The sequence below is a fragment of the Paramisgurnus dabryanus genome, chromosome 11 (assembly GCF_030506205.2).
Source record: "Paramisgurnus dabryanus chromosome 11, PD_genome_1.1, whole genome shotgun sequence".
Lineage (NCBI taxonomy): Eukaryota > Metazoa > Chordata > Actinopteri > Cypriniformes > Cobitidae > Paramisgurnus > Paramisgurnus dabryanus.
Window position 1 is genome coordinate 6,248,483 of NC_133347.1, and position 24,503 is coordinate 6,272,985.

General features: G+C 38.4%; 1 protein-coding gene across 3 annotated transcripts in view; it reads left to right on the plus strand.

Annotated features, from left to right (window-relative positions):
- Positions 1–357: 357 nt before the first annotated feature.
- Positions 358–24,503, plus strand: part of tjp2b (tight junction protein 2b (zona occludens 2)) — a 76,932-nt gene continuing 52,786 nt past the window's right edge. Inside the window, exon 1 of one of the 3 annotated variants that reach the window (XM_065248344.2) lies at positions 358–419. In XM_065248344.2, the coding sequence (XP_065104416.1) occupies positions 363–419 (57 nt within the window). In that variant the 5' untranslated portion in view covers positions 358–362. Of the gene's footprint in view, positions 420–8,315; positions 8,578–16,882; positions 16,902–24,503 lie in introns of those variants that run through there. The other 2 variants (XM_065248345.2, XM_065248347.2) reach the window with 2 other exon arrangements.

Sequence of the window (24,503 nt, forward strand, 5' to 3'; positions counted from 1 at the left end):
TGTTTAAAGCTTTTTCTAACATTTATGCATTTATTACATACAATATTTGTTGGCCATTGCAATACCTTGTACACTTTTGCTGTTTTATGAACTTCTTGTTTTTGATAAAGATAATTCCCAGAAACAAACCTACCTTAAGAATTACTCAATAAAGCCCAAGTCTCCCCACATATATAAATATTTTCAAATGTATATGCATATCAAGACAGTCATAATTGCTAAACATGAAAGTAAACTGAAGGTCGCAGTCCTCCAGATCAGCCTTTAGTACAGCATGTGTCCTAATCTTCATGTTTTATTATAGGGACCAGTACACAAGTTACTCCAGAGAGAACAATTACTGGAACAGCGACTCGAAATACATGTACCTCACAGGATTACGCTGTGCCTCTACGCACAGTTTTACACAACTGTGGCAGGTATTTCATATTTCAATTTCTTTTATGTCCTCACATTGCAGTTTATTTTTACCTTATACTCATGTTTACCTAATGTGTTTACCATATTGTCATATTTTTTAATTGTTTTTCATCTGAGTATGTTTTAGTTTGTTTTGGCACTATGTGTTACATAAACACTGGTATACTAAAGCATTACAGTAAATAACCCATAAGATGTATTCACCATTATATAGAAGTAAACTTTTTGAGTAACTTGCTTTTGGCTTAAAGTTTAAGCATAAAAACACAGTCATGTCCTTCATGTGACCTCTCATTCAATCTTTATTCAGAGACTGGAGCCAGAAAGGGTTTGATGATTTAATACATTTGGCAAATTGACTTAGAGCGTGAAGCCTGAAATAAAAGCTACATAAAATGTAATATAATTAATTGATATGTCTGGACACGGCTATGATATTTGTTTGCTTTGCACAGGTGCCACATAATTTTACAGTTTTTCAAATATAAGCATATCTATGCACAAAATGTAATTAGCTTCTTTTTAATTTAAGTTCAGGTTGGTGCATATTATGATACAGTTTAAGTATTTTTTTATTTAAACACCTTTAGTGTTGAGCCGTAACTTCTGCTTTCAGACACTGCTGACATCCGGTAGTCACGGCTCAGATATTACATCTCTGCCTGAACACAATAGTTGTGTTGGCCCTTTAATTCAACTGCTGAATTTAGACTTTTTTCTGAAGCTGGCATTTGGAAACCTATGATCTATAGCTCTGATGTATGCACTGACCCAGAGGGAGAGACAAAAGGGAGACGGTCAAGGTTACCCCAGCCATCCATTGCTTCCTGTCAAGCCACGAAAAGTGCATCTTGTACTATTGCTGTGTATAAACTAATCTAAAATGTCATTAGAGGCCAGTGTACAGGACTCTGAGCAATGTCAATTTCAGAGGGATTCTTAAAATCCTTTACAATTCAATTCAAAGATTAATAGCGATTAATCGCACACAAAATAAAAGTGATTTTTTTGCGAGTTTGTGCTGTGTGTAATTATTATGTATATTTAACCATACACACATACATATATTTATTTCATACTTTTTTATTTATACAATTTTTTATTTATTTATATATAATATAGAATATACAAAAATATAATAAAATATATATACACATGTAAATGTTTCTTAAATACATACATGAATGTGTGTGTATTTATATAATTATTAAACACCGCACAAACTCATATATTATGCCAAAAATCACTTTTATTTTGTATGCGATTAATACGATTAAACTTTGCTCAGAACAATTTTTTTTTGCATAAAATCATTCTAATGTAAAGAACACTTAGTGAAAATATTACCTTGATATTAGTGAAAATATTACCTTGATATCTTTAATATTGACTAAGAATGACATTTCAAAAATTTTAATCAATGATTGAATTTAAACTTTGATGATTGTAATCGCACAATTAAATGATGAGACTTTAGTTTGGATTTTACAGACAGGGTCACATATTTTAATCTTTTAGGAGAAAACAATTTTATTTCTTTGGTAACTAAAATTTTGCTTTCATAACATGTAGTATGATGGTATTTTCTCTTACCTTTTAATTTTAATAAAAAAAAATTGTAACACTTTACAATAAGGTTCATTAGTTAACATTAGTTAACTACATTAGTTAACATGAACTAATAATGAACTGCACTTATACAGCATTTATTAATCTTTGTTAATGTTAATTTCAACAATTACTAATACTTTATTAAAATCTTGTTAACGTTAGTTAATGCACTGTGAACTAACATGAACAAACAATTAAAAGCTTTATTTCTATTAACTAACATTAACAAAGATTAATAAATACTGTAACTAATGTATTCCTCAGGGTTTGTTCATATTAGGTAATACATTAACTTATGTTAACTAATGAACCTTATTGTAAAGTGTTACCAATTTTTTTAATTTTCAGTCCAAATACAGTATTTATATATTCAAGCACACAACTTATTTGGAAAAGTTACATGGGTAATTCCTTATTTTGTCTTTTTAATTAAATATTAAATGAAATATTTAGATGTATATTAATAACTGCTGGGCATAGATTAATCTAGATTAATCTCATACAAACTAACAGTACTTTTTGCATAATATACGAGTCTGTGCTGTGTGTAATTGTTATGTACAGTATATAAATACACACACATTCATGTATGTATTTAAGAAACCTTTACATACATATTTATTTATATTTTTATATATAAATGTATATGTATGTATGTGTTTAAATATTTACACACAGCACAACTCATAAATTATGCAAAAAATAACTTTTATTTTGTATGAGTTTAATCTAGATTAATCTATGCCTGGCACTAATATTAATATTTAGTATTATCACTATAAACATTTATATAGGAAATTAGTTTAGTAATATATGTAGGCACTTATACTGTAAGATCAACTTTCTTTGCAGAAATGTGGAAAAAGTTAATAAAATACCTTAACTCAATACGAACCCTTGCCACGCCAGACTTTAGTGAACAAAAACCTTGTTTTGTAGAGTTCATACAGTATATGTCTTATATTCAAATGAATGAGATCCAGTCAGCCATGTGAAAGTGCCCTCTAGTGTTTAAAAGCAGTACTACACAAACAACTCCCACCAAGTGAGTTTATAAGAATACAAAAACTTGCTGTTTATAAAAATAACTTAGCAATCAAACCTAAAGAAAATTAGTCTAGCATGCATTAGCATATATCAGCATATATTAGCGGATATCTTGCAGGAATTGGACATTGACTTGAATGGACTTTATGTGGACTTATTTATTCATTCATCTGGGTTATTTCTGTCTCTGTTAATCTGGCACCCTTCTTTTGAAATGTATTATTCATTCAAGCGTACCTTCAGGCGGCAACGGTGTAATGTAGAGGGCACACCCTTCATACTTCATGGCAATGCATATTTCAGCAGCAATACCACTGGTTCCTAACGCTATCTGAGTCCAGCCAGTGCTTTACAGGAGGTAACATTATTAGTGACCTTTGACCTGTTATGATCTGTGATATCCACATGGGTGACTTGATGTGTTTTCCATAAATGTGGTGAGCAGAATGCCCACTTTAAGATTAAAATGAAATGAAGACTGGAAGCATTGATATCACAACTCAACTGTATGAACTCGACAACCTGTTAATCTTTTCTAATTAGCGCATGCAAGACAACTGAATGAAAACATGGCCGCTAGGTCCTGTTTGACTGTTCTTACTGGATCACCGTGACTTCGTTCTGGTCTGCATCTTCGCTCCAGAGTGCTTTTACGTAATTCTATGCAGCTTTTTTAGTATGTGTTAATTAGTTCCATATGGTAGATTTCATTGAAACCCTCAGATTTTTCTCACCTCTCCTAACACCTAACGCGGATGTGCCGTGGGATAAAGCAGCTACTTGCCCATTTTCATTGCATGTGGTGACAGACCTGATTCGGGCCATTTTGCATGCTTTGCTGAGTTCACACAGCACCTGGGCGCACCAAAAAATGCATCGGCAGACTTGCATTCTTATACATATGAGGTTTTTGAAAGACACGTACTGGTTAAGAGAGAGCGTCTTAAAATATTTAGTAGCTTACAGTCATAGATTCAATTTACTTTAGATTTCACATACAGATGCTTTTATCCAAAAGTAACTTAATGGGCATTTTTAGCCAGTGTTGGGTAAGTTACTCAAAAAAAGTAATTAATTACTAGTTACTAATTACATCTTCAATCATGTATTTAGATTACTGTACAAATTACTCTCACCAAAAATAATTTAATTACTTGATATAATCCAAAATAATGAAATTCTGAGGTTTTATTATAAATGGCCAAACATTTACACTATATGCAAGTTCAATGATAAATCTCTTGAAATATGTTTTTCCCATTTTATATTTTTATAAAAATTATATTTTATATTTTTATTTTTATTTCGGCATGTCCCAGACATTACTCAGCTAAATTTTGTGAGTGTAAAAAGTTAATAAATGAAATAAAATTCAATAACTTTTAAATAAATTTTCTTATTGTCCTCAACAAGTTATTTGATAAAACAAGTCATTTTTATAACTTTTATTTATTTTTAATAATAATATTAAGCATTTTGAACGTGTCCCTAAAATTGCTGTCTACCCTGTCATATTGGGGCAAACGCCCCTTAAAGAAACCATATACTAATTGTGATATCCCGTCCCCATTTGGTCTTTCCTCAGTAGATGTTAAAACACGCACACTACACGTTTTTCCCTTATTTTTATCATATTGTGTTTGTAGTTGCCTGGTGTAAAGCTTAAAATGTCCACCCTGTCACTTTGAAATATTAATTAACATAAAACTTTGCAGAAAATCTAAATTTGTATTTTAAACAGTGCACAGTCAGCTTCAACAGTGAATCACTTAGTTCAGTGGTTCCCAAACTTTTTCAGCTTGTGGCCCCCCTTGTGTACGGTGCATTCCTTTGCGGCCCCCCAAAGAAAATTTGTGACAAAAAACTGTTCTAAAACTCAACATTTTAATAAAAAAAAAAACATTAAATTATACAAAAAAAGTAGTGCTTTTGGTTAGTAGCCTTATTTTTTTTTAGGTTTAATTACACAGAATTCATGATAAATTAACGTATTTCATAAAATGTCATAAAACTGGGGCCCCCCTGGCACCACCTCGCGGGCCCCCAGTTTGAAAACCACTGACTTAGTTAACTGAACTACATCATGTGTTTATTAAATGCTAAATTTAGCTAAAAATGTCCACCCTGTTATGAATTTTTTACATTGAATTTGCATTGACAGGGTGGACATATTTTTTGTATGGTGTTTGCTTGCAGTAATTTATAAAAAGTGCTGGACCTTGACCAATATGCATGTCTAACAGCCTAAGGTCTCCTTAATATATGCAGTTAAATAAAAAATGTCAGATTTTTTGAAGTGAAATTGTGCAGTCTCACGGGCACTTTATAGTAATATTGACCTTGTGTTCCCTGGGATCAAAACTTTGACTCTTTGTGTTGATAAGGCAATGTTTTACCAACTGATTTCCATTGTAGTATAGTATAGTACTGTATAATTCACCCACTGTAAGTCACTTTGAATATAAGTGTCTGCCAAAAACATTTATGTAAACTTTATTCTGTTTTTTCTCTGCTTCCTTAAATTCAAATGCAGGGCCGTGCAGAGACAATTGGAGGGGCAGGTGCTCAAAGAATAAAAAGGGCACTTTGCTCGCTGATACGCAAGCACACAACTGAAACAAATAATAAAGTAATACAGAATAGAAAGATGATTTTAAGTCTAACGTTTTTCTTTATTTTCCTTGCAAATAGAGTGAGACAGAAAAATCTATATAGACTGAGTTTTATATCTATATATTTATGCATTTGGCAGCCACTTTTATCCAAAACGACTTACAGTGCATTTCATTTTGTGTTTGTGTGTGTCAACAGTATGCAGTTTTAAAATTATATGATATTATTGCATTGTGACATTAAGATATTATTACGTTTACAGGCTTGTGTTTTTGTTGTCATATTTAAAATATAATTCTATTCTAATCCTGTTCGAAATTTGTATACAAAGAGAGTAGCCTACATATTTTAGTTTTGAATCGTGTTTGTGTTGTGTTTTTGCACACTTTGATGCCTTGATGATGACAGGGCAATAAAATAATGACATTCATCTCTCCTTTCATTCATTTCATGAAGCCTCTAGTACTTTCTTTATTTTCAGGTAAACTAAAACTGGTTGCAAAGCTGGAGAGTTTTTGACTGAGTTAATAATTTAGCACGAGTATGGCTATATTACCCAACATCAGCTCATATTGTCTTTTATCAAAGTCGAGTCCAGGAATTGTAAATTCAATATGATACAAAAATTAAACGAGTTTTTTTTACCGTATTAATCGGATCTTGCTCTTCCAACAACCTCCGCGTGACAGGTGGATGACATTAGAACAGCTCGAGAGCAATTTGAAATCAAACTCCTCCGTATGATTTCCCGAATATTTCTCGCGGTACTTTGATGTTATGTGCGTTTTGGTTCTTGCATTGCTGCGTGAAGTTGAGCACACCTAAAAACTTGAGACAGCTACCTGTATGAACTCCCGGCCTTTGCTTAATCCATTGTTTTTATATGGGAAGAATGTTTTATTTTCAGCGTGAGAAATGCAAGGTGTGGCGAGTAAACTGGCTGAAATGCATATGTCTCCCGCCGAATGCGTGAGACTTGAGAGCCCTGTTTGCATCTAAAGTTCTAGAGATGTTAATACACACAGACAGCAATAAACAAAAGCTGTGCATGCTCTCCTCACGTTGTTCTTGTAAAATAATAACAATATAACAAGCATCGCTTCGGTTCAATGCCGGCTCGAGGGGGATCCTCCCTCTACTGCGCACCATGTCGTGCACGTGTGGGCGCTGTTGACGCTGTGAGTTAGCTAGTGATCGTCCCTAAAGAGATTGTCCAATGAAAGGTCAATACGTCATCATGTGACTAATTTTATTTGCGTCTAAATTATTTTTTATTAATTTTACTAATAGTTAGATTGGGCAGGCCTTCACAAAAGGGCATTTAATTACAAAAAAATGCCTTGACAAAAAGGGCACTTTGATCATCCAGGGGTAAAGGGGCAGGTGCTTGGGCACCCACCGCCCCCCCCTCTGCACGTGCCTGTTCAAATGACAGTTCTGCATTCTGTTCTGAGTTTCTGTAATTGATTTCGAATTTAATGAGATGCTCCATTCAATCCCCAATGGTGCACGAGCCTGGTAGCCAATAGACAGCTGTGATCTGTAAAGCCGTTTGTGATAAAGAGGCCAGTCATTGAATCAGACTGGATCAGCAACTCACTGTCATGATTACAAGCAAGGTCAGTCACCAGAATATCACTTAACACAGCACACTCCATCAGACGTACACCAACACCCACAACGCAAATACTGCTGATCCAATAGCAGTACCACAGTTTGACCACACATGATTTAAAAGATTAATGCTAATGCATGTGAAATATGATATAGCTCCCTGAACATACAGTACTTCATGATATCACTTATGCAAATACTCAGAGGCTGATTTGATCTGGTATGCTGTTGCCAAACACATCAAGACTGGAGCTCCGCCTACTGAACATTAACAGGGCGGTGATGATGTCACTCGTAAGAGAGGAGGTTGGTGGATGACAAAAGATTTATGTGATAGTAGTTTGTGTAGGAGTAATGGACTGACTGGGTGTTGTTTGTTGACTATAACTGACTCATGTGACCAGTGAGATCAGGAATATGTCACTTATACTAAAATAAAACTTTGGTTTATTTTCATAAGAGACATATTGTAACAGATAAATATTACATTTAACATGTATGCATTTGGCAGACACTTTTTTCCAACCAAAATACAGTGCATATACATTTTTTTGTGTGTTTGTTCACTGGACTGAACCCATGATCTTTGCATTGCTTGTGCACATCAGAACCAGACAACCTCTTAACTCCTAAATCCCAATTTAATAAGCATTTTTTTTTTTCAAATACTACACACAGTAAGACAATGCCGACTAAAACTTCCCTTTGTGCTATCAGAACTTGTTAAGTATCTTTGACAGTAAACTAGTTTGTGTTATCATGTAACTCTCTCTGGGAACAGTTAAATCAATGTTTGCCCGCTGGACGAAACCATTTGTGAAGCGGGGGAATGTGATGAGTTGGACACCATATACATAGAGATATCCTTAGCGCATATCGAATATAACATTTGAATATTATTTCATTTTAATACATATTATTTACACACGTCCTTTATTTAAATTGAGGTCTAACACGTGTTGTCGTAAGAAAGCACCTGTCACCCCCCTTTTGAAGATGGTACAGTCGTGAAGTCGGTTGGCTTCGGCTGGATGTCGCTCGCAGCAAAAATGCTTCCCAGGCTCAGCCTTCGCGAGCTCGAACTGTGATCGCTTCCACCGGGAACAATTTCTCAAAAATCACTCGCTAAAAGCCATGCTGAACCGAAAAGGCTGAAGGCAGCGACAGGACCGAAATAATCACTCCTAAAATAGTTTTTGAAGAGAGATCGCGATCAGGATGCCCGTGAAAGGCGGAGGAAGAGTCGCGTATCCGAGTAAAACCGAGAATGTTGTAAGTATTCCTGAGGGAATGTCATTGACAACCACTGTATGCGTTGAAGTATGTTTATGTTCTTTGGGAAACACAAAAACTAACGCTAATATATCAGAAGTTTTAGTAAGATGTGTTATCTGTGATAAAGTAATACAAACAAAAGTTGTTAAACAGAGATTAAGTTGAACCAATAGCGTGTCGCGCCGTATATTTTAACCTGTTGAGTTTTCCTCAGGTGAGCACCGCTGTATTAGCTATATTTATGTGTTTTGAATGAATATAAATTGTGTTTAAACATGCTTTCCAACACCCACAACAAAATAAGGTCTTGTTGAAAGGAAGGAATTCGTACTTGTTTCACTTTGGAGGTGTGTTGACATGTTTGGCCTGAAAATGCAAAGCAGGAGTTTCAGGACTTGAGTTGTGACATTGGCCTTCGCCCTTGTTTTGAATTGTTAGTTGAATTATGTCACAGCTGTTAACTTATATTAATACAAAATCTTTTTAATTCCTGGTTTTGTATAGATTTGGATTGATAGGGCATAAGTTGCCCTTCAAGAATAATACTTACAGTATGTGTGTGTTATATACAGTTGGATATGTACATTGATAGTATTCTGATTATGTTTATGCATTTGGCAGATGCTTTTCTACAAAGCGAAGTGACTTACAGTGCATTCAGTCTATGCATTTTTGACAGTATGGGGTGGTTTCCCCCACAGGGATTAGACTAGTCCTAGACAAAAAAAAATTTAAGATCTGTCAAAACTGAAAACAACTTGCACTGACATATCTTAAATACACCAGTGCCATTTGTTTTGCCTCAAAATTAACACAAGTAATGTTTTTAGTAAGGCATGTTTTTAAAAAAAAACTAGTTATATTTCCTAATTAAACCAAGTCCTAGTGTTGGCTTTAGCTAATCCCTGTCCGGGAAACCACTCCTATGTGTGTTCAATAGGATTCAAACCCATTGCATTTGTGCAGCTAATGCAGTGCTCTGCCAGCTGAGCTACAGGAAAAATATAAAGAGATCAGATGAAAAGTCACTAAATGCCACCTCCATCAAAAATTTGGTAATGCTACTGACCTAATATTTAATACTTTTGCTTCAAACCGTTTATCAGGCCACCCAGAAATACTAATTTGTTGGCAAAATCCATTAAACGCCACACCGATTTTTTTTTTTAGCAAAGTCCTCTAAGTGCAGTGAAGAAGAATTGAATGAACGATCGCACGCACGTTTACCTTGTTAAAGGAAGTTTACTAAATATATTACGATATTGGCCGTATGTTTAAGCATTTTACCTTTTTTCAGAGAGTACATTGAAGAATGACTGGAGGGTTTTGCTGAAAAATCTAATTTATTAAATACCAATTAATTTACTAAAGTGACATTTGTGAAAATAAGGCATTTCAATTACTGACTAATAATCGTTTCATTGCCATCAAAGTGAAATTGTTCAATCTAAACATAAGAGCTTGGAAAAAATGCTAATTTACAAGAAGACAATTCCGATGCCCTTAGAGGTTTTTGCATCCGTGTATGTTTACTTATATTGTACATATATAACGTAATATGTTTTAAGGGGTGGGCGATATAAGCAAAATCTTATATCATGATAGGATTCCTTTTATATCCTGATAACGATATGGAGCACGGTTTCGAGTTTTCTTTTCTTTTTAATTCGATTTTTATGTTATTAAAATATTTAATGCCATAGAATTTTCATAATTCTCACAAAAATTGTACTGTAAAAAAACAACGTATCTAACGATAGTCCGAAATCTCTTTGCCGGTTTATAATACCTACTGGTTTATTGCCCACCCCTATTTTATATATAGACAGTTTCATCTGACGCACGTGCGGTGACGCGATACGCGGCTGGTCCGAACTTTGCTTCCGGTTTCAGTTTTTTACCAGGGTCTGACTAGTTGCCGGAAGTTACGCGTTGACCACGAAAGCCGCTTGTTTATGTTGTTACTGCTGAAACCGTCTATAGAACTAGTTTGTAAAGTTTTAATATAGTTTTTCTTTGTTGATTTTTTTCTGAAATCCAGTTTATCCAGTTATATCAATTGTAAAGTGATGGTAAACTTTAAAGGTAAATGACATATTTTAACTTAAAATAGCCATCATATACATTCCTAACAGGCAGCTTTTTCTTTTTACTGGTGCAACATATCTATTAAAATAACTAAATTGTTACACAACTTATACAGAACATAAACTGAATTTTTTTTTAGTGCTGACTGAGTCCAGATCTCCGTGACTTGGTTAGAGTGCCATATCTATCCTACATTGAATTTGAGATGCATTTCTAGACTGTGTTCTCGGGTGTCATCAGCTCAGTTGACTCAGAATGCCACTATGATGCCCAAATATGCTGTCAAAGTAGGTAGCTCACAATGTTTTGTAACACATGTTGCTTTCTGTTGCCTCATCCGAATGGATGTGTGGTCTTCTCATTTGGCTCTGTATGTTCTGTCTGGTTTGGCTCAGTGGAAAAGCAGCTTATCAGTCCTCATTATTTAGGAGGGCAGAGTCCAGATTCTGATGGCAGGACGAGACGAGCTGTTATAATCACACCCAGAACCAATCTTCTTATCTTCAAAATAATTGAGACTCATGAGTTTTATATTTTTTTTACTTAACAAAGACTTAGAGACTTAACTATGATTGTATTTTTCTTTATGGTATTTCTTATTGTGTTATCTTTATGTTTTTACTTTAAAAACCTCTGGGGGCCACTTGCTCTACAGACCCCCATGACCAAGCACGAGGGACTCTTGAATCAGCCCTAATCCACAAGAAGGCTTTTAATTTGGCCAGTTGTTTTTAATCTCTCCCTGGGCAGCTCGGCTTTGGTTTTCCGCTCCAGTCGTAGCGTTTAATTAGGACTCTCTGTTTGTGGATTCATATTGTGACATCATTTCCTCTAATAACAGACTCATCCTAAGCGAGGACAAAAATAGCATCTAATTCTCATGTTGTTTGTCTGCAGCATTTTGAAAATATAGGAAATGGTTAGCGGACAGTGTTACGTATGCCTGGAGCAGTGGGTGCGTTATCAGCGATGGTTTATTGCGAATGCTTTGTGTCAGGCACGAGGGCATTTGGTTTACATTCCTTCTGCACAGACTGCTGCTGTGTTGGTTGTACTCAACAGTTTGCTCCACCTGCCCCTCACATTCTCTTTCGAAGGATTAAACAAATTAAGCTATGTATGAGTTTCTGTCAATAATCTGTTTTGACACTGAAATTACGATCTTAATTTAAAGGGGGGACCCAGACCGTGAAATTTGTGATTTCTGTCTTCATCAGTATGTACGTGTAGAAACAAATATAATTTGTAATAGAATAGCTTATGTCTGGCTCATGCAGATGTGGGAGGGTGAATTGTGTTTTTGATGTTACATTTGATGTAAAATTTTGATGTTAAAATACAATACAAGTTGATATAGATAGACATCTATAGCGGTACATTCACACAGGGGCGCAATATTGCAATCACACCAGATGTGGAAGAGACGCAAGCGCGTTTGATTTACATGTTAAGTCAATGCAAAGGCGCGAATAGGCATCCTGTGGCGCAGTAGGCGCGTTCCGGGCGGATTGAGCGTTGCCGCGTGATCGTACAAGTTGAAAAATCTGAACTGAGCTAGCAGTGCTGTGATTCAGAAAGCGAGTGGAGGCAAAAACAAAACAACAATTCAGGACAATCATCGTCGCTACATGAGACATTTTTACAGGAATTAAAAGGATCTTGTTTGGCAAAAAAGTGAGTGAGGAGGTCGAACCATCTGGTAACTTTGCTCAATTTGAGCTATATAAGCCCCTCCCACGACGCGAATTTACATGTGAATGTCTTGAATGACTAGCATTTCATGCGCGAATGAAGAGAGTAAATTCAAAATGTTCAAGCATCCAACTACGCCTGAAAAGCTTGTTTTTGCCGCCTCTTCTGTGTCTGGTGTGAACACACAGTAAGCATAAACACTTCTAATTTACTTTGAATGGGTGACGTCATGCGTTGCCGAACTGAATTGTAGATTCGTTGGCGTCCCGTGACTGTCATTTCTCAACTTTTCAAGCGCCAATGCGTGCGTCAGCCAATCAGATTGTCTTATTTACATAACCTAGTACAGAGCCAGCCAATTATGTTTATGCAAGACCAGAAAACAAAGGGTCATGTGTTGCGGCCACTGTGATTGGCTGTTGGCCACGCTTCAGACACGCCTTCCATCAAGCGTTAACGCTTACGCCCAGTGTGAATGTGGTTAGTTCTAGGGATGCACTGAATGTTCAGCAAGCGAAAGTATTTTGCTAAAATCTTTTTTTGGACACTTTAAAGGGGACATATCATGAAAATCTTGCGTTTTTCCATGTTTAAGCGCTATAATTGGATCCCCAGTGCTTCTGTCAACATAGAAAATGTGAAAAAGAACAAACCAGTAACTTAGTTTTGGTAAACCATTCTCAGCAAGCATGTGAAAAATAGGTTATTGAAATCTGGCTCCCCTTGTGATGTCAGAAGGGGATAATACCGCCCCATAATCTTCACTTTACATCCACGGCATTGCCATTTTGTGCAGGGATCAGCTCATTTGCATTTAAAAGGGCACACCCAAAAACCTGCATATTTTTGCTCACACTTACAAAGTGACAATTTAAACATATTATAATAAATGATCTATATGGTATTTTGAGATAAAACTTCACATACGTACTCTGGGGACTCCAAAGATTTATTTGACATCTTAAAGTCTTGTGAAATGTCCGCTTTAAAATGCTTCCACACGCCGACATGTTTGTTGGATTAATAAAGCGTGCGCACCTCTCACACTATGCTGGTTGCTATGTGATCGCGTCATCAAAAACTTTGTTTTTGAAAAAGTGTTTTCGGCCAAATGGCTATGGTTGCTGAAGATTCAGTGCATTCCTAGTTAGTTGGGATAGTAACTGTCAAAACATCACTGTGTTTGTTTGAGTATCCTGACCAGCCCGACATAACAAAATTGGCTCAACTATTGGTGGAAAATTAACACACTTCATCATTAACAGTTCATCCAAATAGTTTTTTCTGTCTATATGTAAACGCAGGATACTGCTTGTCAGCACTGTTGTAAATCACAGAACAATTTTAACCTCTGCGGGGGACAATTTTAACTTTTCCCTTCTCATCAGGGAGCTCTTCCTGTACATGAGTGTTTACCAGTAGTCCGGTTCATCTCAGCGGTTTGTTCATTTGATCTCAGCATTGATGTCAAAATCATCTCAGATCAGTTCTCATGTACTGTGACTTCCTGTCTTCTCATTAGTTTGTGACATAGCAATCCAAATTTAGTTAAAAGGACAAAAATGAGCACAGTTTTCTTTCAGATTGACTTGTTAGACAAGAGTTTTTGACTTTCCCAAAGTTGTTATTTCCTCTCTGGCCATAAGAAATAAGATTTGCCTTATCTAGAAGCATACAGGATGAGAACAGTTTACAGTTAGCTTCCTTTGGTGGCTAGCTTTCCATCTTGAAATGTACCACACCCCAAAGATCACTCGCCCAGTGCACAAAGAAGGATTTCGGAGAAAACTTATTACATCGCTCTGACCACATGAGCTCTCTCAACATAATCACCAGTTGATGACAGAAATTTCTGGGAAGAGCATCTATCTTGTCCATCATATCTGACATGAGTCATGCGTTGTGGATACATTGAACATGGAGTGATTCCTCTAATGAATTTTTAAATCTCGTCTGGGGTGTAAACCAAATTATATTTTTTTAATCTATGGTTTAATTTATCTTTAAATTAATTTTAGTTTAAGGCACACTTTATCAATTTTGTGTTAGGTTTGTGCAATTACTTAGCAATGAAAAGTTGCTTTTCTAAGCTGGAGGGCTAATTTGTTTTTACAACACCAAAATTGTTTAGATTTCCCTGGAGAATAGATTTCATTAGTAAACAGAAGACTGATGGCACATAATGTTTAAAAAAAAACAAATCACCCTTTACTCTAGAGTATACTTATTTTCTTTTAGTTGTTTATTTGCATTCTGTGACAGTTTAGTTATGTTTTTGTAAATAAAATAGTAGCTACACTACTAGTAGCAGCACACACAACAATGTACTATATGCCAAGGTTATCATTACACACTTTAACTTTATTAACAAAAAAATATTTTAAACATTTCCAAAAGCTTAAATGGAAATAAGATAAACAGCTTTAAAATGGTTTAAAGTAGGGGTGTAACGGTATGCAAAAATCACGTTTCGGTGCATACCTCGGTTTCGAAGCCACGGTTCGGTACAGTAAGGGGAAAATGCAAACATTAAACCGCAGGTTGTTCATTACTATAAACCATTTTTTTTTACAATTTGTTTACACTTTAAACACTTTTTATAAAATATAATATATAAAATATATATTAAATAAAAAAAGAATAACTAAAATACTATTGCAAAGTTCTCCACTAAATAACATACTTTTTCTACTAAAACCTTGCAATAAACTAACAAATTCAATTCCTGAATACATTTATATCACAGAAAGCGCGGCTCATGATTGCGTAGCAACAAAAAACGCGCAACCTCTCACGCACTTTTGAAAGAACAAAACAGCGCGTTGACATGCTTTTAATACGCGCTTTTAGGCGCCACACGTAAGCGGCCCCGTAAACGTTTACATAATCAAACGATTATACAACTAAGTAAATAAAAATCTTTCTGCGGGCCGAATAATGTTATATGTTTGACAGAAGACTTGCGCTGAACGCGGAGACTTACGCCACTTAATATGTTCGTGTGGAAACGCACACAACATATTATGTTCCACCTATGTTCCGCACACAAAAGATTGCATTCGGCCATTCGGTGCTTGCCGAAAGCCCTGTACCGAAACGGTCCGGTACGAATACACGTACCGTTACACCCCTAGTTTAAAGCTATTTTTATGTTTTATATATCCAGACTACACGGTTTCTGCACAGTAGGCAGATTTATAATACTTGTTTGGGCACTTGATCAAATAAAATTAAATCATCAATATATATTAAAAAAAATCTTTTTTGAAATAAATTAAACAACACTCAAACTTATTTCTATAGATCCAAAGAAATTGAATTTGGATGAACCTACTGGAGACTAGGGTTTGTCTTTTTATAACAATAATGCTTTAGGAATTACAAACATTTGCACTAATCTAATTATTTACCAATTACAGTGTATAATAAATTGGACCACATACAGCAGTGGGGAGTGGATGAGAATGTAGGGTGCTGGGGGGGCCGAATAAAAGGGTTGTTTATACCAGTGTAGAGACATGGTTAGTGAAAGCCAAGCATTGTTCCCCAATAAATGCTTTGTAGAACAATGAAGTTCTCATTCTGGAGAGATCCTTAGAGGACAAGGAGAGTTTAAGTACTGGAAATGCATTACGCCTGCTTACGTGTTATGGAAATAATATGAAGACGATCGAAGATCTGATTTCCACTTGTGTGTGAAAGAACATTAGGTTAATCTTTCTTCTGGTACTGTGAAGTGAGTTGTTACTTGAAATATTGGGTACAAGATATTGATGCTTTTTTGGTTCACATTTTGTGTAGTCTGCTATTTTATGCTTAAAATGTACCACAAATAATATGCATTTTTTGGCCCACAGTGCTTTTAAATCCTAATTTGAGGCTGTTATAGTTTGAAAGCATGTAACCGTGGTGTTTATACTGTTTTACACCCTGTGGTTAAAAAAGCTCAGTCTGAGAAATATAAAGTGTTTTGATCAGCACTTCTGATGAGAGAAAACAGACTCATCTTTTATCAGAATAAGCCCACAAAGAAATATCACTAAGATTGCATTGCACTAAAAATGCTGGTTTCCTATTTTGAGGTTACATTTATTCAATGCTCTTAAATTCCCACCGGGACTCTGCTCAATCATTTGGAAACATTTTGATGTCCATTGAAGGCCCTCATGGAAACACAGAGCTCTGAGTTATCTCATGGCCTGAAGGGAGTGCTCATTTCTCAACGGGCAAGTTTGTGTTGTCTGCTGCGAGTTATGGAGGTTTTTGTTTTCATCATATTACCTTTCAGCTCGCCATGAAGAGCCCTGACCTGATTGGCTGGAGCTCTGCAGTGTGGGCTGAGCACTATGCCCTTATTTGTCCCTGAAGGAAGCTCTGGTATTTACTATGCAAAACATTGTGGGAGGAATCCAGGTGCATTCCTCCTTATGGTTTATTTTTGTTTGTTTTTCATGCAAACCAAGGAATGTGGATAGATGATCAGCACGGTCTGCACGGCTTAAGAAACATTACACAGGATGGCTGTTAGGTTTCTGCATCAGGTAACCTCTCCAAGGGCCGTAGCGGCTATAAGTTTGCACCTGATACCTGAAGGAAAACCATACAGTGGTAATCGGAGCACGGCATGCGTTGTTGAAGGTTTTAACTGGAAAGTATGCATGTTTACCTTGGCTACACAGTGTTGTGCAGTGTTTGAAGCAGTGTATACTATATAGGCATCCTAAAATAAAGCTACCATCAGTTTTGAAGTATGTTTCTTTTTGGATTTGTTGCTAAGGCAGATAAGGTAGAAAGTGCAATATATTTTATTCCTGCTTGTTTGAACTGACCCGGCATGCCTTCGTCAGAGCTTTCATTAGGGCGCAAGTGTCTTGAATCAAGTAACAAACAATATTATGCATGCAGTGCACATACAAATCGAGATAAGGACTGATCTACCAGATAAAGATCTACTAAATTAACGAATCTGCTATAGTTTAAGCTGACTGTACAACAAGACTGCATGCATTTGTTTACCAAACATAGAGAAGCATAGACAGTCAATATTATGCACAAACACTGTTTTACTTTCCCAGCACAGTCCTCATTTTGTATGCATGCTGTCTTTTTTCAGACAGTGTTGGCATGTTGGAATGTGCGAACTCCCTGTGAATACAAAGATTAAATCCTAGTTAATTGTCTTAGTAATACTTTGCTGCTTAAAATGAATAAAATCATATTGTGCACTGACCCAGTTGTACACAAAGAAAGCTATCTCAGTGATACAGCATGTTTTAATTCACTCTTGAAATGGTTGTGTAAAAAACAAGACACATTCTGTTTGTCTTAAAGGAGTAGTTCACCCAAAAATGAAAATAATGTCATTAATGACTCACCCTCATGTCATTCCCAACTCGTAAGACCTCCTTTCATTTTCAAAACACAGTTTTAGATGTTTTATATTTAGTCCGAAAGCTTGTTGACCCTTCATTGAAAATCTATGTACGGTATACTGTCCATGTCCAGAAAGGTAATAAAAACATCATCAAAGTAGTCCATGTGACATCAGTGAGTCAGTTAGAATGTGTTGAAGCATCGGAAATACATTTTGGTCCAAAAATAAAAAAAATTACGACTTTATTCAGCATTGCCTTTTCTTCCACGTCTGTTGTGAAGCACATGCGCAAGACTTAAGTCACCTGACTCCACTGACGCGGACGACGTGTTATCCTCATGCTGCATTTACACCAACCGCGGTAGAGGCGTGAAGCGCGAGTGATTTCAATGTTAAGTCAATGTGAAGACACGTTGACGCGCGTCAGGAGGTCCCGCGGCGCGGAAGAGGCGTTCGGCGCGGAAGACGCGTTTCCGCCTCATTCGCGCGTGAAGGGCGCGAATTGAGCGTTATGCGTGGTACATGCGAATTGTGCTTTTGTGCATTTTGTGGTTCACGCGAATTTGTGGCTGACGCCCGAGTTGAAAATTTGAACTTTGGCGGAATTTCGCGCCGCGTTAACCAATCAGGAACCTGCCTGCTGCTGTGGTGGCAGCCCCGCACGGAGTCACTCACTCAACCAAGGCTTGATATTGTCCGTGCGCAGTCACCCAGAGCTATACTACACAAGTTCTTATTTCTATAAAGGAGACAGGAATAAAAAGGACCTCGCTTGGAAGAGTGTCAGTAAGGACTTTGGGCAACCTGGTAAGTTGTAATACACACTTCGCTTTTGAGTAACGTGACGTTTATCGACCCGCGTCGTTTATTTTCCCCCATAGTAAGGTTACCAAATACAAACTGGTAACTCTCTCAATAAATGCACAGTCAACATAAGTCATCCTACAAACAGACAACCGCATAGCACTTGCCCCTCCCACAAGAAGCGGAGTTTGCCTCTGACGCGCCTCAAATGCTTGCTTTTTCCGCGCGTCTTCTCCGCTCTACACGCGCGAATGCATCCAAATTGTTCAAGCGGCAAACCACGCGCGGTTGGTGTAAACTCAGCATCAGACATGTTTGCGAAGTTTTTTTTTTTCAAACTTTCACCGTGTGTCAGACTGTAAACGAAGCTCGGGCACACAAAAAAAACAACAGCTTGGGCGCACCAGATAACACGTCAGCCGCTTCGTACATCATCTGCAGTCACGTGACTTTAGTCGCAGAGATTGTGTTTTAATCCAAAAGTCTATGGGAAAAATGAATACCCTTTTTAGAGAAGGAAACACTGTCTTGCTAACGTCCGGAGTTGGTCTTCAAAAATACGTCATCCCTGCGGTTCTTTATTATGAAGACAGATGCTAATATATTTGGCAACTATTATAACTGTTATTCTGAAGTGTGTAAAATCCTAAGGACTAATTGGATGTGTCCAAACGTTTGTAATGTACATGTGAAGTATAGTCATGTCGGAAGAGGTTCAATTAGTCTGTGCTGTAGTCATGCCTGGGAGCCAATATGTTTGAATAGATTTTTGGGTCCGTGTCAAGCATGACTTCCTAATGTCCTACTATTTTAATGAAGAGGTATCGCAGAACATCCTCTTTTTATCGTCTATGTAGACTACTATTGTTTCACTGCCATTGTTTACAGTAAAAGCATGACCTCTTTCTCACTGCTGCAAGCTATTTTAGAATGAGGCTCCACAAATTATGCATTACTGTAAAACCTAACATAATAAGGTCATCATTTGATAGTTTGTGAATTCAGATCATGGAAAACTAATGGCTGTCCTGAATGTCTCCTCATTAGAGAGGTGTAAAATCACTGTGGCAGAATAACTGACGCCAAGCTCTGGATTTTCATGTGAACGTTTCAAGAAAGAAGCTCGGGATCAGAAGTAAAGTCAACATATAGCCTACATTTTTTGCCTTTAGACCAGACTGTAGTTGCAACACATTCAGATCTCCTTACAGCATGTTCTTCAGAGACAGAATTGTTGTGATGTTTGCGGGTTCTGAACTTTTGGCATCCAGGGATGTCATAAGAAAGACACGCAGGGTCACATTGATCGTGTCATGAGTAGCCTTCATCTTAGCCCTGACCTGCCCTGGAATGCCCTAAAAATACAATCTCCAGCTTCATGCCCCTGTGCATCCCCGTACCAAATTCTTTTCGCAGGCATGGGCTTGTCAAGCCTATGTGGCCAAAGTTCAGAGCTATTTATTCAACGTCTGATTGGTCACTGGAGATCGCTTTTTAATAATAGTGATATAATGCATCACTTCCTAGTATGCAAGTGTAATTCCCGTAAACTGTGCGGCTAACAAAGTCAAGCTCGATGTTGTTACAACTTTTGGATGCTAATTTTAAGTGACCCTTGGTAAGGTCATAACTGAATGAAATTTACTTTGAAACTGAAAATAAACAATCTTTTACCCTGTTTCAGAACTGTTAGTTCTGGCATCTCACATTCGTACCATCACTCCTGCAGGGCACAGTGTGATGTGAACCAGAAGAGATAACCAGTTCTCGTGATAGGCGTTCGTCCCAGTTTCCAGACCTCTCTGTGACGCTTTTGCTTGGATCCTTGTAGGCGCTATGGCCAGGACTCATCATGACTCATAGCCCATAACTAGTTAGATTTTCATGTTCTTTTGTCAATGACTGCCTCTCTCCATTAACATACCTCTGGCTGGATAGTAGGCAATTATCGGCTGTAGTGATGTTGCTATTCTCAGATGCTAAGTCTGTGTATGTGAATAGCATTTCAACATCCAGAGCCAGAAACGTGGTATCGTTTACATCTCATAGCTTAAATGTACTTTGCTAAGTGAGGTGTCGTCTCTTTCAGAATGACATAAAGTTTGGGACGGCATTGGAAGCCATCGTATTATAAGCGGAAGTAGGCTTTGAAAAATCTGACTCGTCTATCATAGCTGTTTGGATGTGTTGTAATGTCTGATTGCCCCTCCCTACCTAAACGTAAGGTCTCGAATCTGTCTGAAGAGGTTTTGTGTGATGTACAGTGCAGTCTGTTTCATCCACACCTCCAAATAAAGATTCATCCCACACGTGGATTAAATGTGCCAGCCATCTCGTTCACTTTTGCGGAAAGCCAGATCCTGTAAAGGGTGCACTCCGATCTTCTTCACGACTGTCAGTTAGATGCGGTCACCACTGTTTCTGTTAAAGTCTCATAATTGCATGGTATATGGTCTGGCACCTTTCAGCTTACCTCTGTAGGTTGCAGGCCATGCACTGAAGCAGGACAATTTTTTTTTTTTTGAAGATGGAACAGAAAACAGGGTCATCTGATTTTATTTAGGAAGCAGGAAGTGGATGTGGACTCGGGTAATGTGCTTGTTTTTCTGGACTTTGATCTAGATGTGTAATTGTGGATTTAGTGTATTACTAGTAAGCTTAAAAGATCTCAGTGTGTTGATATCCTCAAGCATATAGTTTAGGGCTGTGGTTCTCAAACTGGGGGCCGCGAGATGCCAGGGGGGCCCCAGTTTTATGACATTTTATAAAATACATAAATTTATCATGAATTCTGTGGAATTAAACATAAAACAAAAAAAGGCTACTAACCAACAGCACTACTTTGTATCATTCAATATGTTTTGTTTAAGTAAAAGTTGAGTTTTAGAACAGTTTTTTTGTCATCAATTTTCTTTGGGGGGGCCGCGAAGGAATACGCCGTACACAAGGGGGGCCGCACGCTGAAAAAGTTTGAGAACCACTGGTTTAGGGTTTGTTCCAAATGTCTTATCTTAGTTAATTAAGCCCTGAACTGTTTTATGTACAGAGTCGACTTTGTTTAAACTTTTAAAGTGTATACCCATTACTTTTAGCACTTTTGTCTAGGGCTGTGACGGTTAGGATTTTTTTCTCACCGCGGTGAAGCATCAAAAAATCACGCGGTTATGCGGTTAACCGCACAACAGTACAACAGTAACCCCCCAAAGCCCAAGCGACCCCAAACCATACAGATATATACAGATACCACAATAGTGTGAACCCAGGTGCACCCTCGAGCGCATCGGGATGCATATAGGTAGTATTATAGTGCACAGATCGGTGAGCTTTCCAAGCGCGCCGTAAATGTGTATTGACTATAAATTGCACGGGCACAGGTGAACACTTGAATACATCGTGAATGCATATAGATGAATCAGAGTGTTATAATGCACAGGCCGGCAAGATTCTCGAGCGCGCCGTCATGTGTTCTGATAATAAATTGTGCGCACACGGGTGAACTCTTCAGTGCACCGTGAATGCGTATAGATAAATCAGTGCACAGAACGCGCCGTGAATGTGTACAGATATGATTGATGAACGTAACGGTGGGCACCCAACGCACCGTGAACGTACACAGATGAACAACAATGTATGTGTCACAAAGCATAACACAGCTGTGTATACAGGTGAGCTTTCCCAAGCGCATCTTATTGTATACCAAAATGTTATAGCGTGTACATGTGAGCTTCTCTAAGCGCACGGTGGACGCATATAATTAAAAACCATATCGTGCATACAGGTGAGCTAATGGGCGCACCTTTAATGCAACAAACCTCAGTAGTGCGCGAAGCAGGGATGTCGAAGCTGTAAACTGACAACGTGGACGGCGGGGACCAGCCGGCCGTGTCACAATTGTCAATGAGAAACCTCTAAGACCATGCCCATGCTCTAAGACAAGTGAGCATAATTGTCACGGGAGGTGATAACGTCAACGATCCATAAATAGCCTGTATTGACAGGTGCTCTAGTGAGTGATCTGTGACGCAGATGAACAGCTGATCGTCTGATGTACGTCAGACGTATGTGTCATACAGGACCTTGGACAGTTCCAGAGCGCTGTGCCTCGGGCACCGTCCGCATCTGAGAAATGACAGGCTTATGAATAAAGTGAATGGCCAGCCGTAAAAGCATGGTTCGCTGTTACCGCCGCCGTCCGCATCTGAGAGATGACAGGCTTGTGAATTAAATGAATGGTCGGTCGTAAAAGCGTGGTTCGCTGTTATCACGGCCACATAGATATAGGTAGGGGAGAGAGCCGCCGTGCCTCTGTAGTGAGGAGAAAAGTGTTCCACCGGCGATTCGCGGGGGTTTTTGACTTTCAAATGTCACTAGACAGAATGGATCAGACTTTGCATAAGGACGCCTCGTGAAAGGGGTCCTAGCAGCTTGTGTCAATGTGTCATAAGGCACGTAATGTAGGTCGTGTCCCACGGATGCCATCTCCGCACGCCCATCGTAATGGGTTAATATTGGTAGTTAAGCATGAGATGCGTATCACTCTGATTGAACATAGCTTATAAAGCGATGCAATGAGTTTATAAAGGAGATGACTCGTCAGCTTGTTCAGGGGGCGAGATCTCAGTCTGGTTCGGTAAATAATGAAACCACCGTAGATTGCCCGACCGCATTATCACAATAACACGGTCGAGAGTGCTGCAGTGCTAAATCATCCTCTTAATGTACCGTATTCACAGTACAAGGTGATTTATATGAGACAAACGGCGTTCCACGCGCCGAAGGCTGATTGCCGTCGTAAAGCGTGTTCAACCCACAGCAAATGCTGGGCTAGCTCGTAATGACAGCACTTCATGCAGCCGTGTGTAACTTAAGCAAGCTTCCCGGCCGTCAGCTCGGGGCGGGACCTTTGCTTAGTCAAACTGAAGTGGACTTATGAACAGAATGCCACGATATTCAGCTTTCTGAGGCTCGTTAGAGGGGTACGTGTGCCCGTCTTAAACGAGATGCCGCGCGCGTCTGACTGTGCGCGCGCTTTAAGCTTTGAAACTTATTGTGGCGGGTAGCAAGCTCACTTGAGGTTGATATTACCCTTAATATCTCCGAGTATTGGAGCGGAGGTGTGAGCGTCTTCGGATCCGCTGATATAAATCAGCTATATGGCCGAAAAACGTCATAAACCGCTTGGCTGTAAGCCTTTGAGTGGCCGTCCGGAGAGGGCGCGATTCAAACGCTTGGAGCCATGCAAAAGTCTGAGGCTGTCCTTCCTCTAGGAAGAGAGAATAACAGCCGTAAGACCGTGCTCGTTTGCGCCATCAGCATCGTAGCGGAGAAACTGAGGTGGGCTGCGAGCGAATTTGGCAGAAAGGTGTTAGAGACACCGTACAGTCGTGGGGTGTCAATACACAGTATATGGCCAAACCGGGGTCTTTTCGGCTAGCGTCGATAGAATTATGGACAGCGGGCCGTGTGTGTGTATTACTGATTGCTTGTCAGTAAGGCGATAAAGTGTTTAGAGACACCGTACAACCGTGGGTGTCAATACACAGTATAGTAAGCACGGAAATTACTCTTTTTAGAGGAATTAAATACCGTTCGCCACTATAGTGAGGTCGCATAGCCGACAGTATTACACAGTATGTTTGGATAAACAGCACACAGAAAACATTTCAGGGCAGTCCAGCCGAGGCGCGACATAACCCCTTTTCTCCCAGACAGTTTCGTTCTCTGTTGATGCAGCTGTGCTGCGGAGACCAGAGCTCAGCCGTTCAGGTGCACAAGCCTCAGTAGTGACGGTGACCGAACGGCTCACGGAGCAGGGTAGTATGTCTAGGTGGTTTAATGTCAGACTGAACCCATCGCAGAGAGGAAGTCTGCCGTGAGGCCCGCGGTTTTGCCGTTTATTAAAAGGGCAGAAAAACCGGGTATATATATAAGAATGTACCAATATTCAGCGCACTGATATAGGACG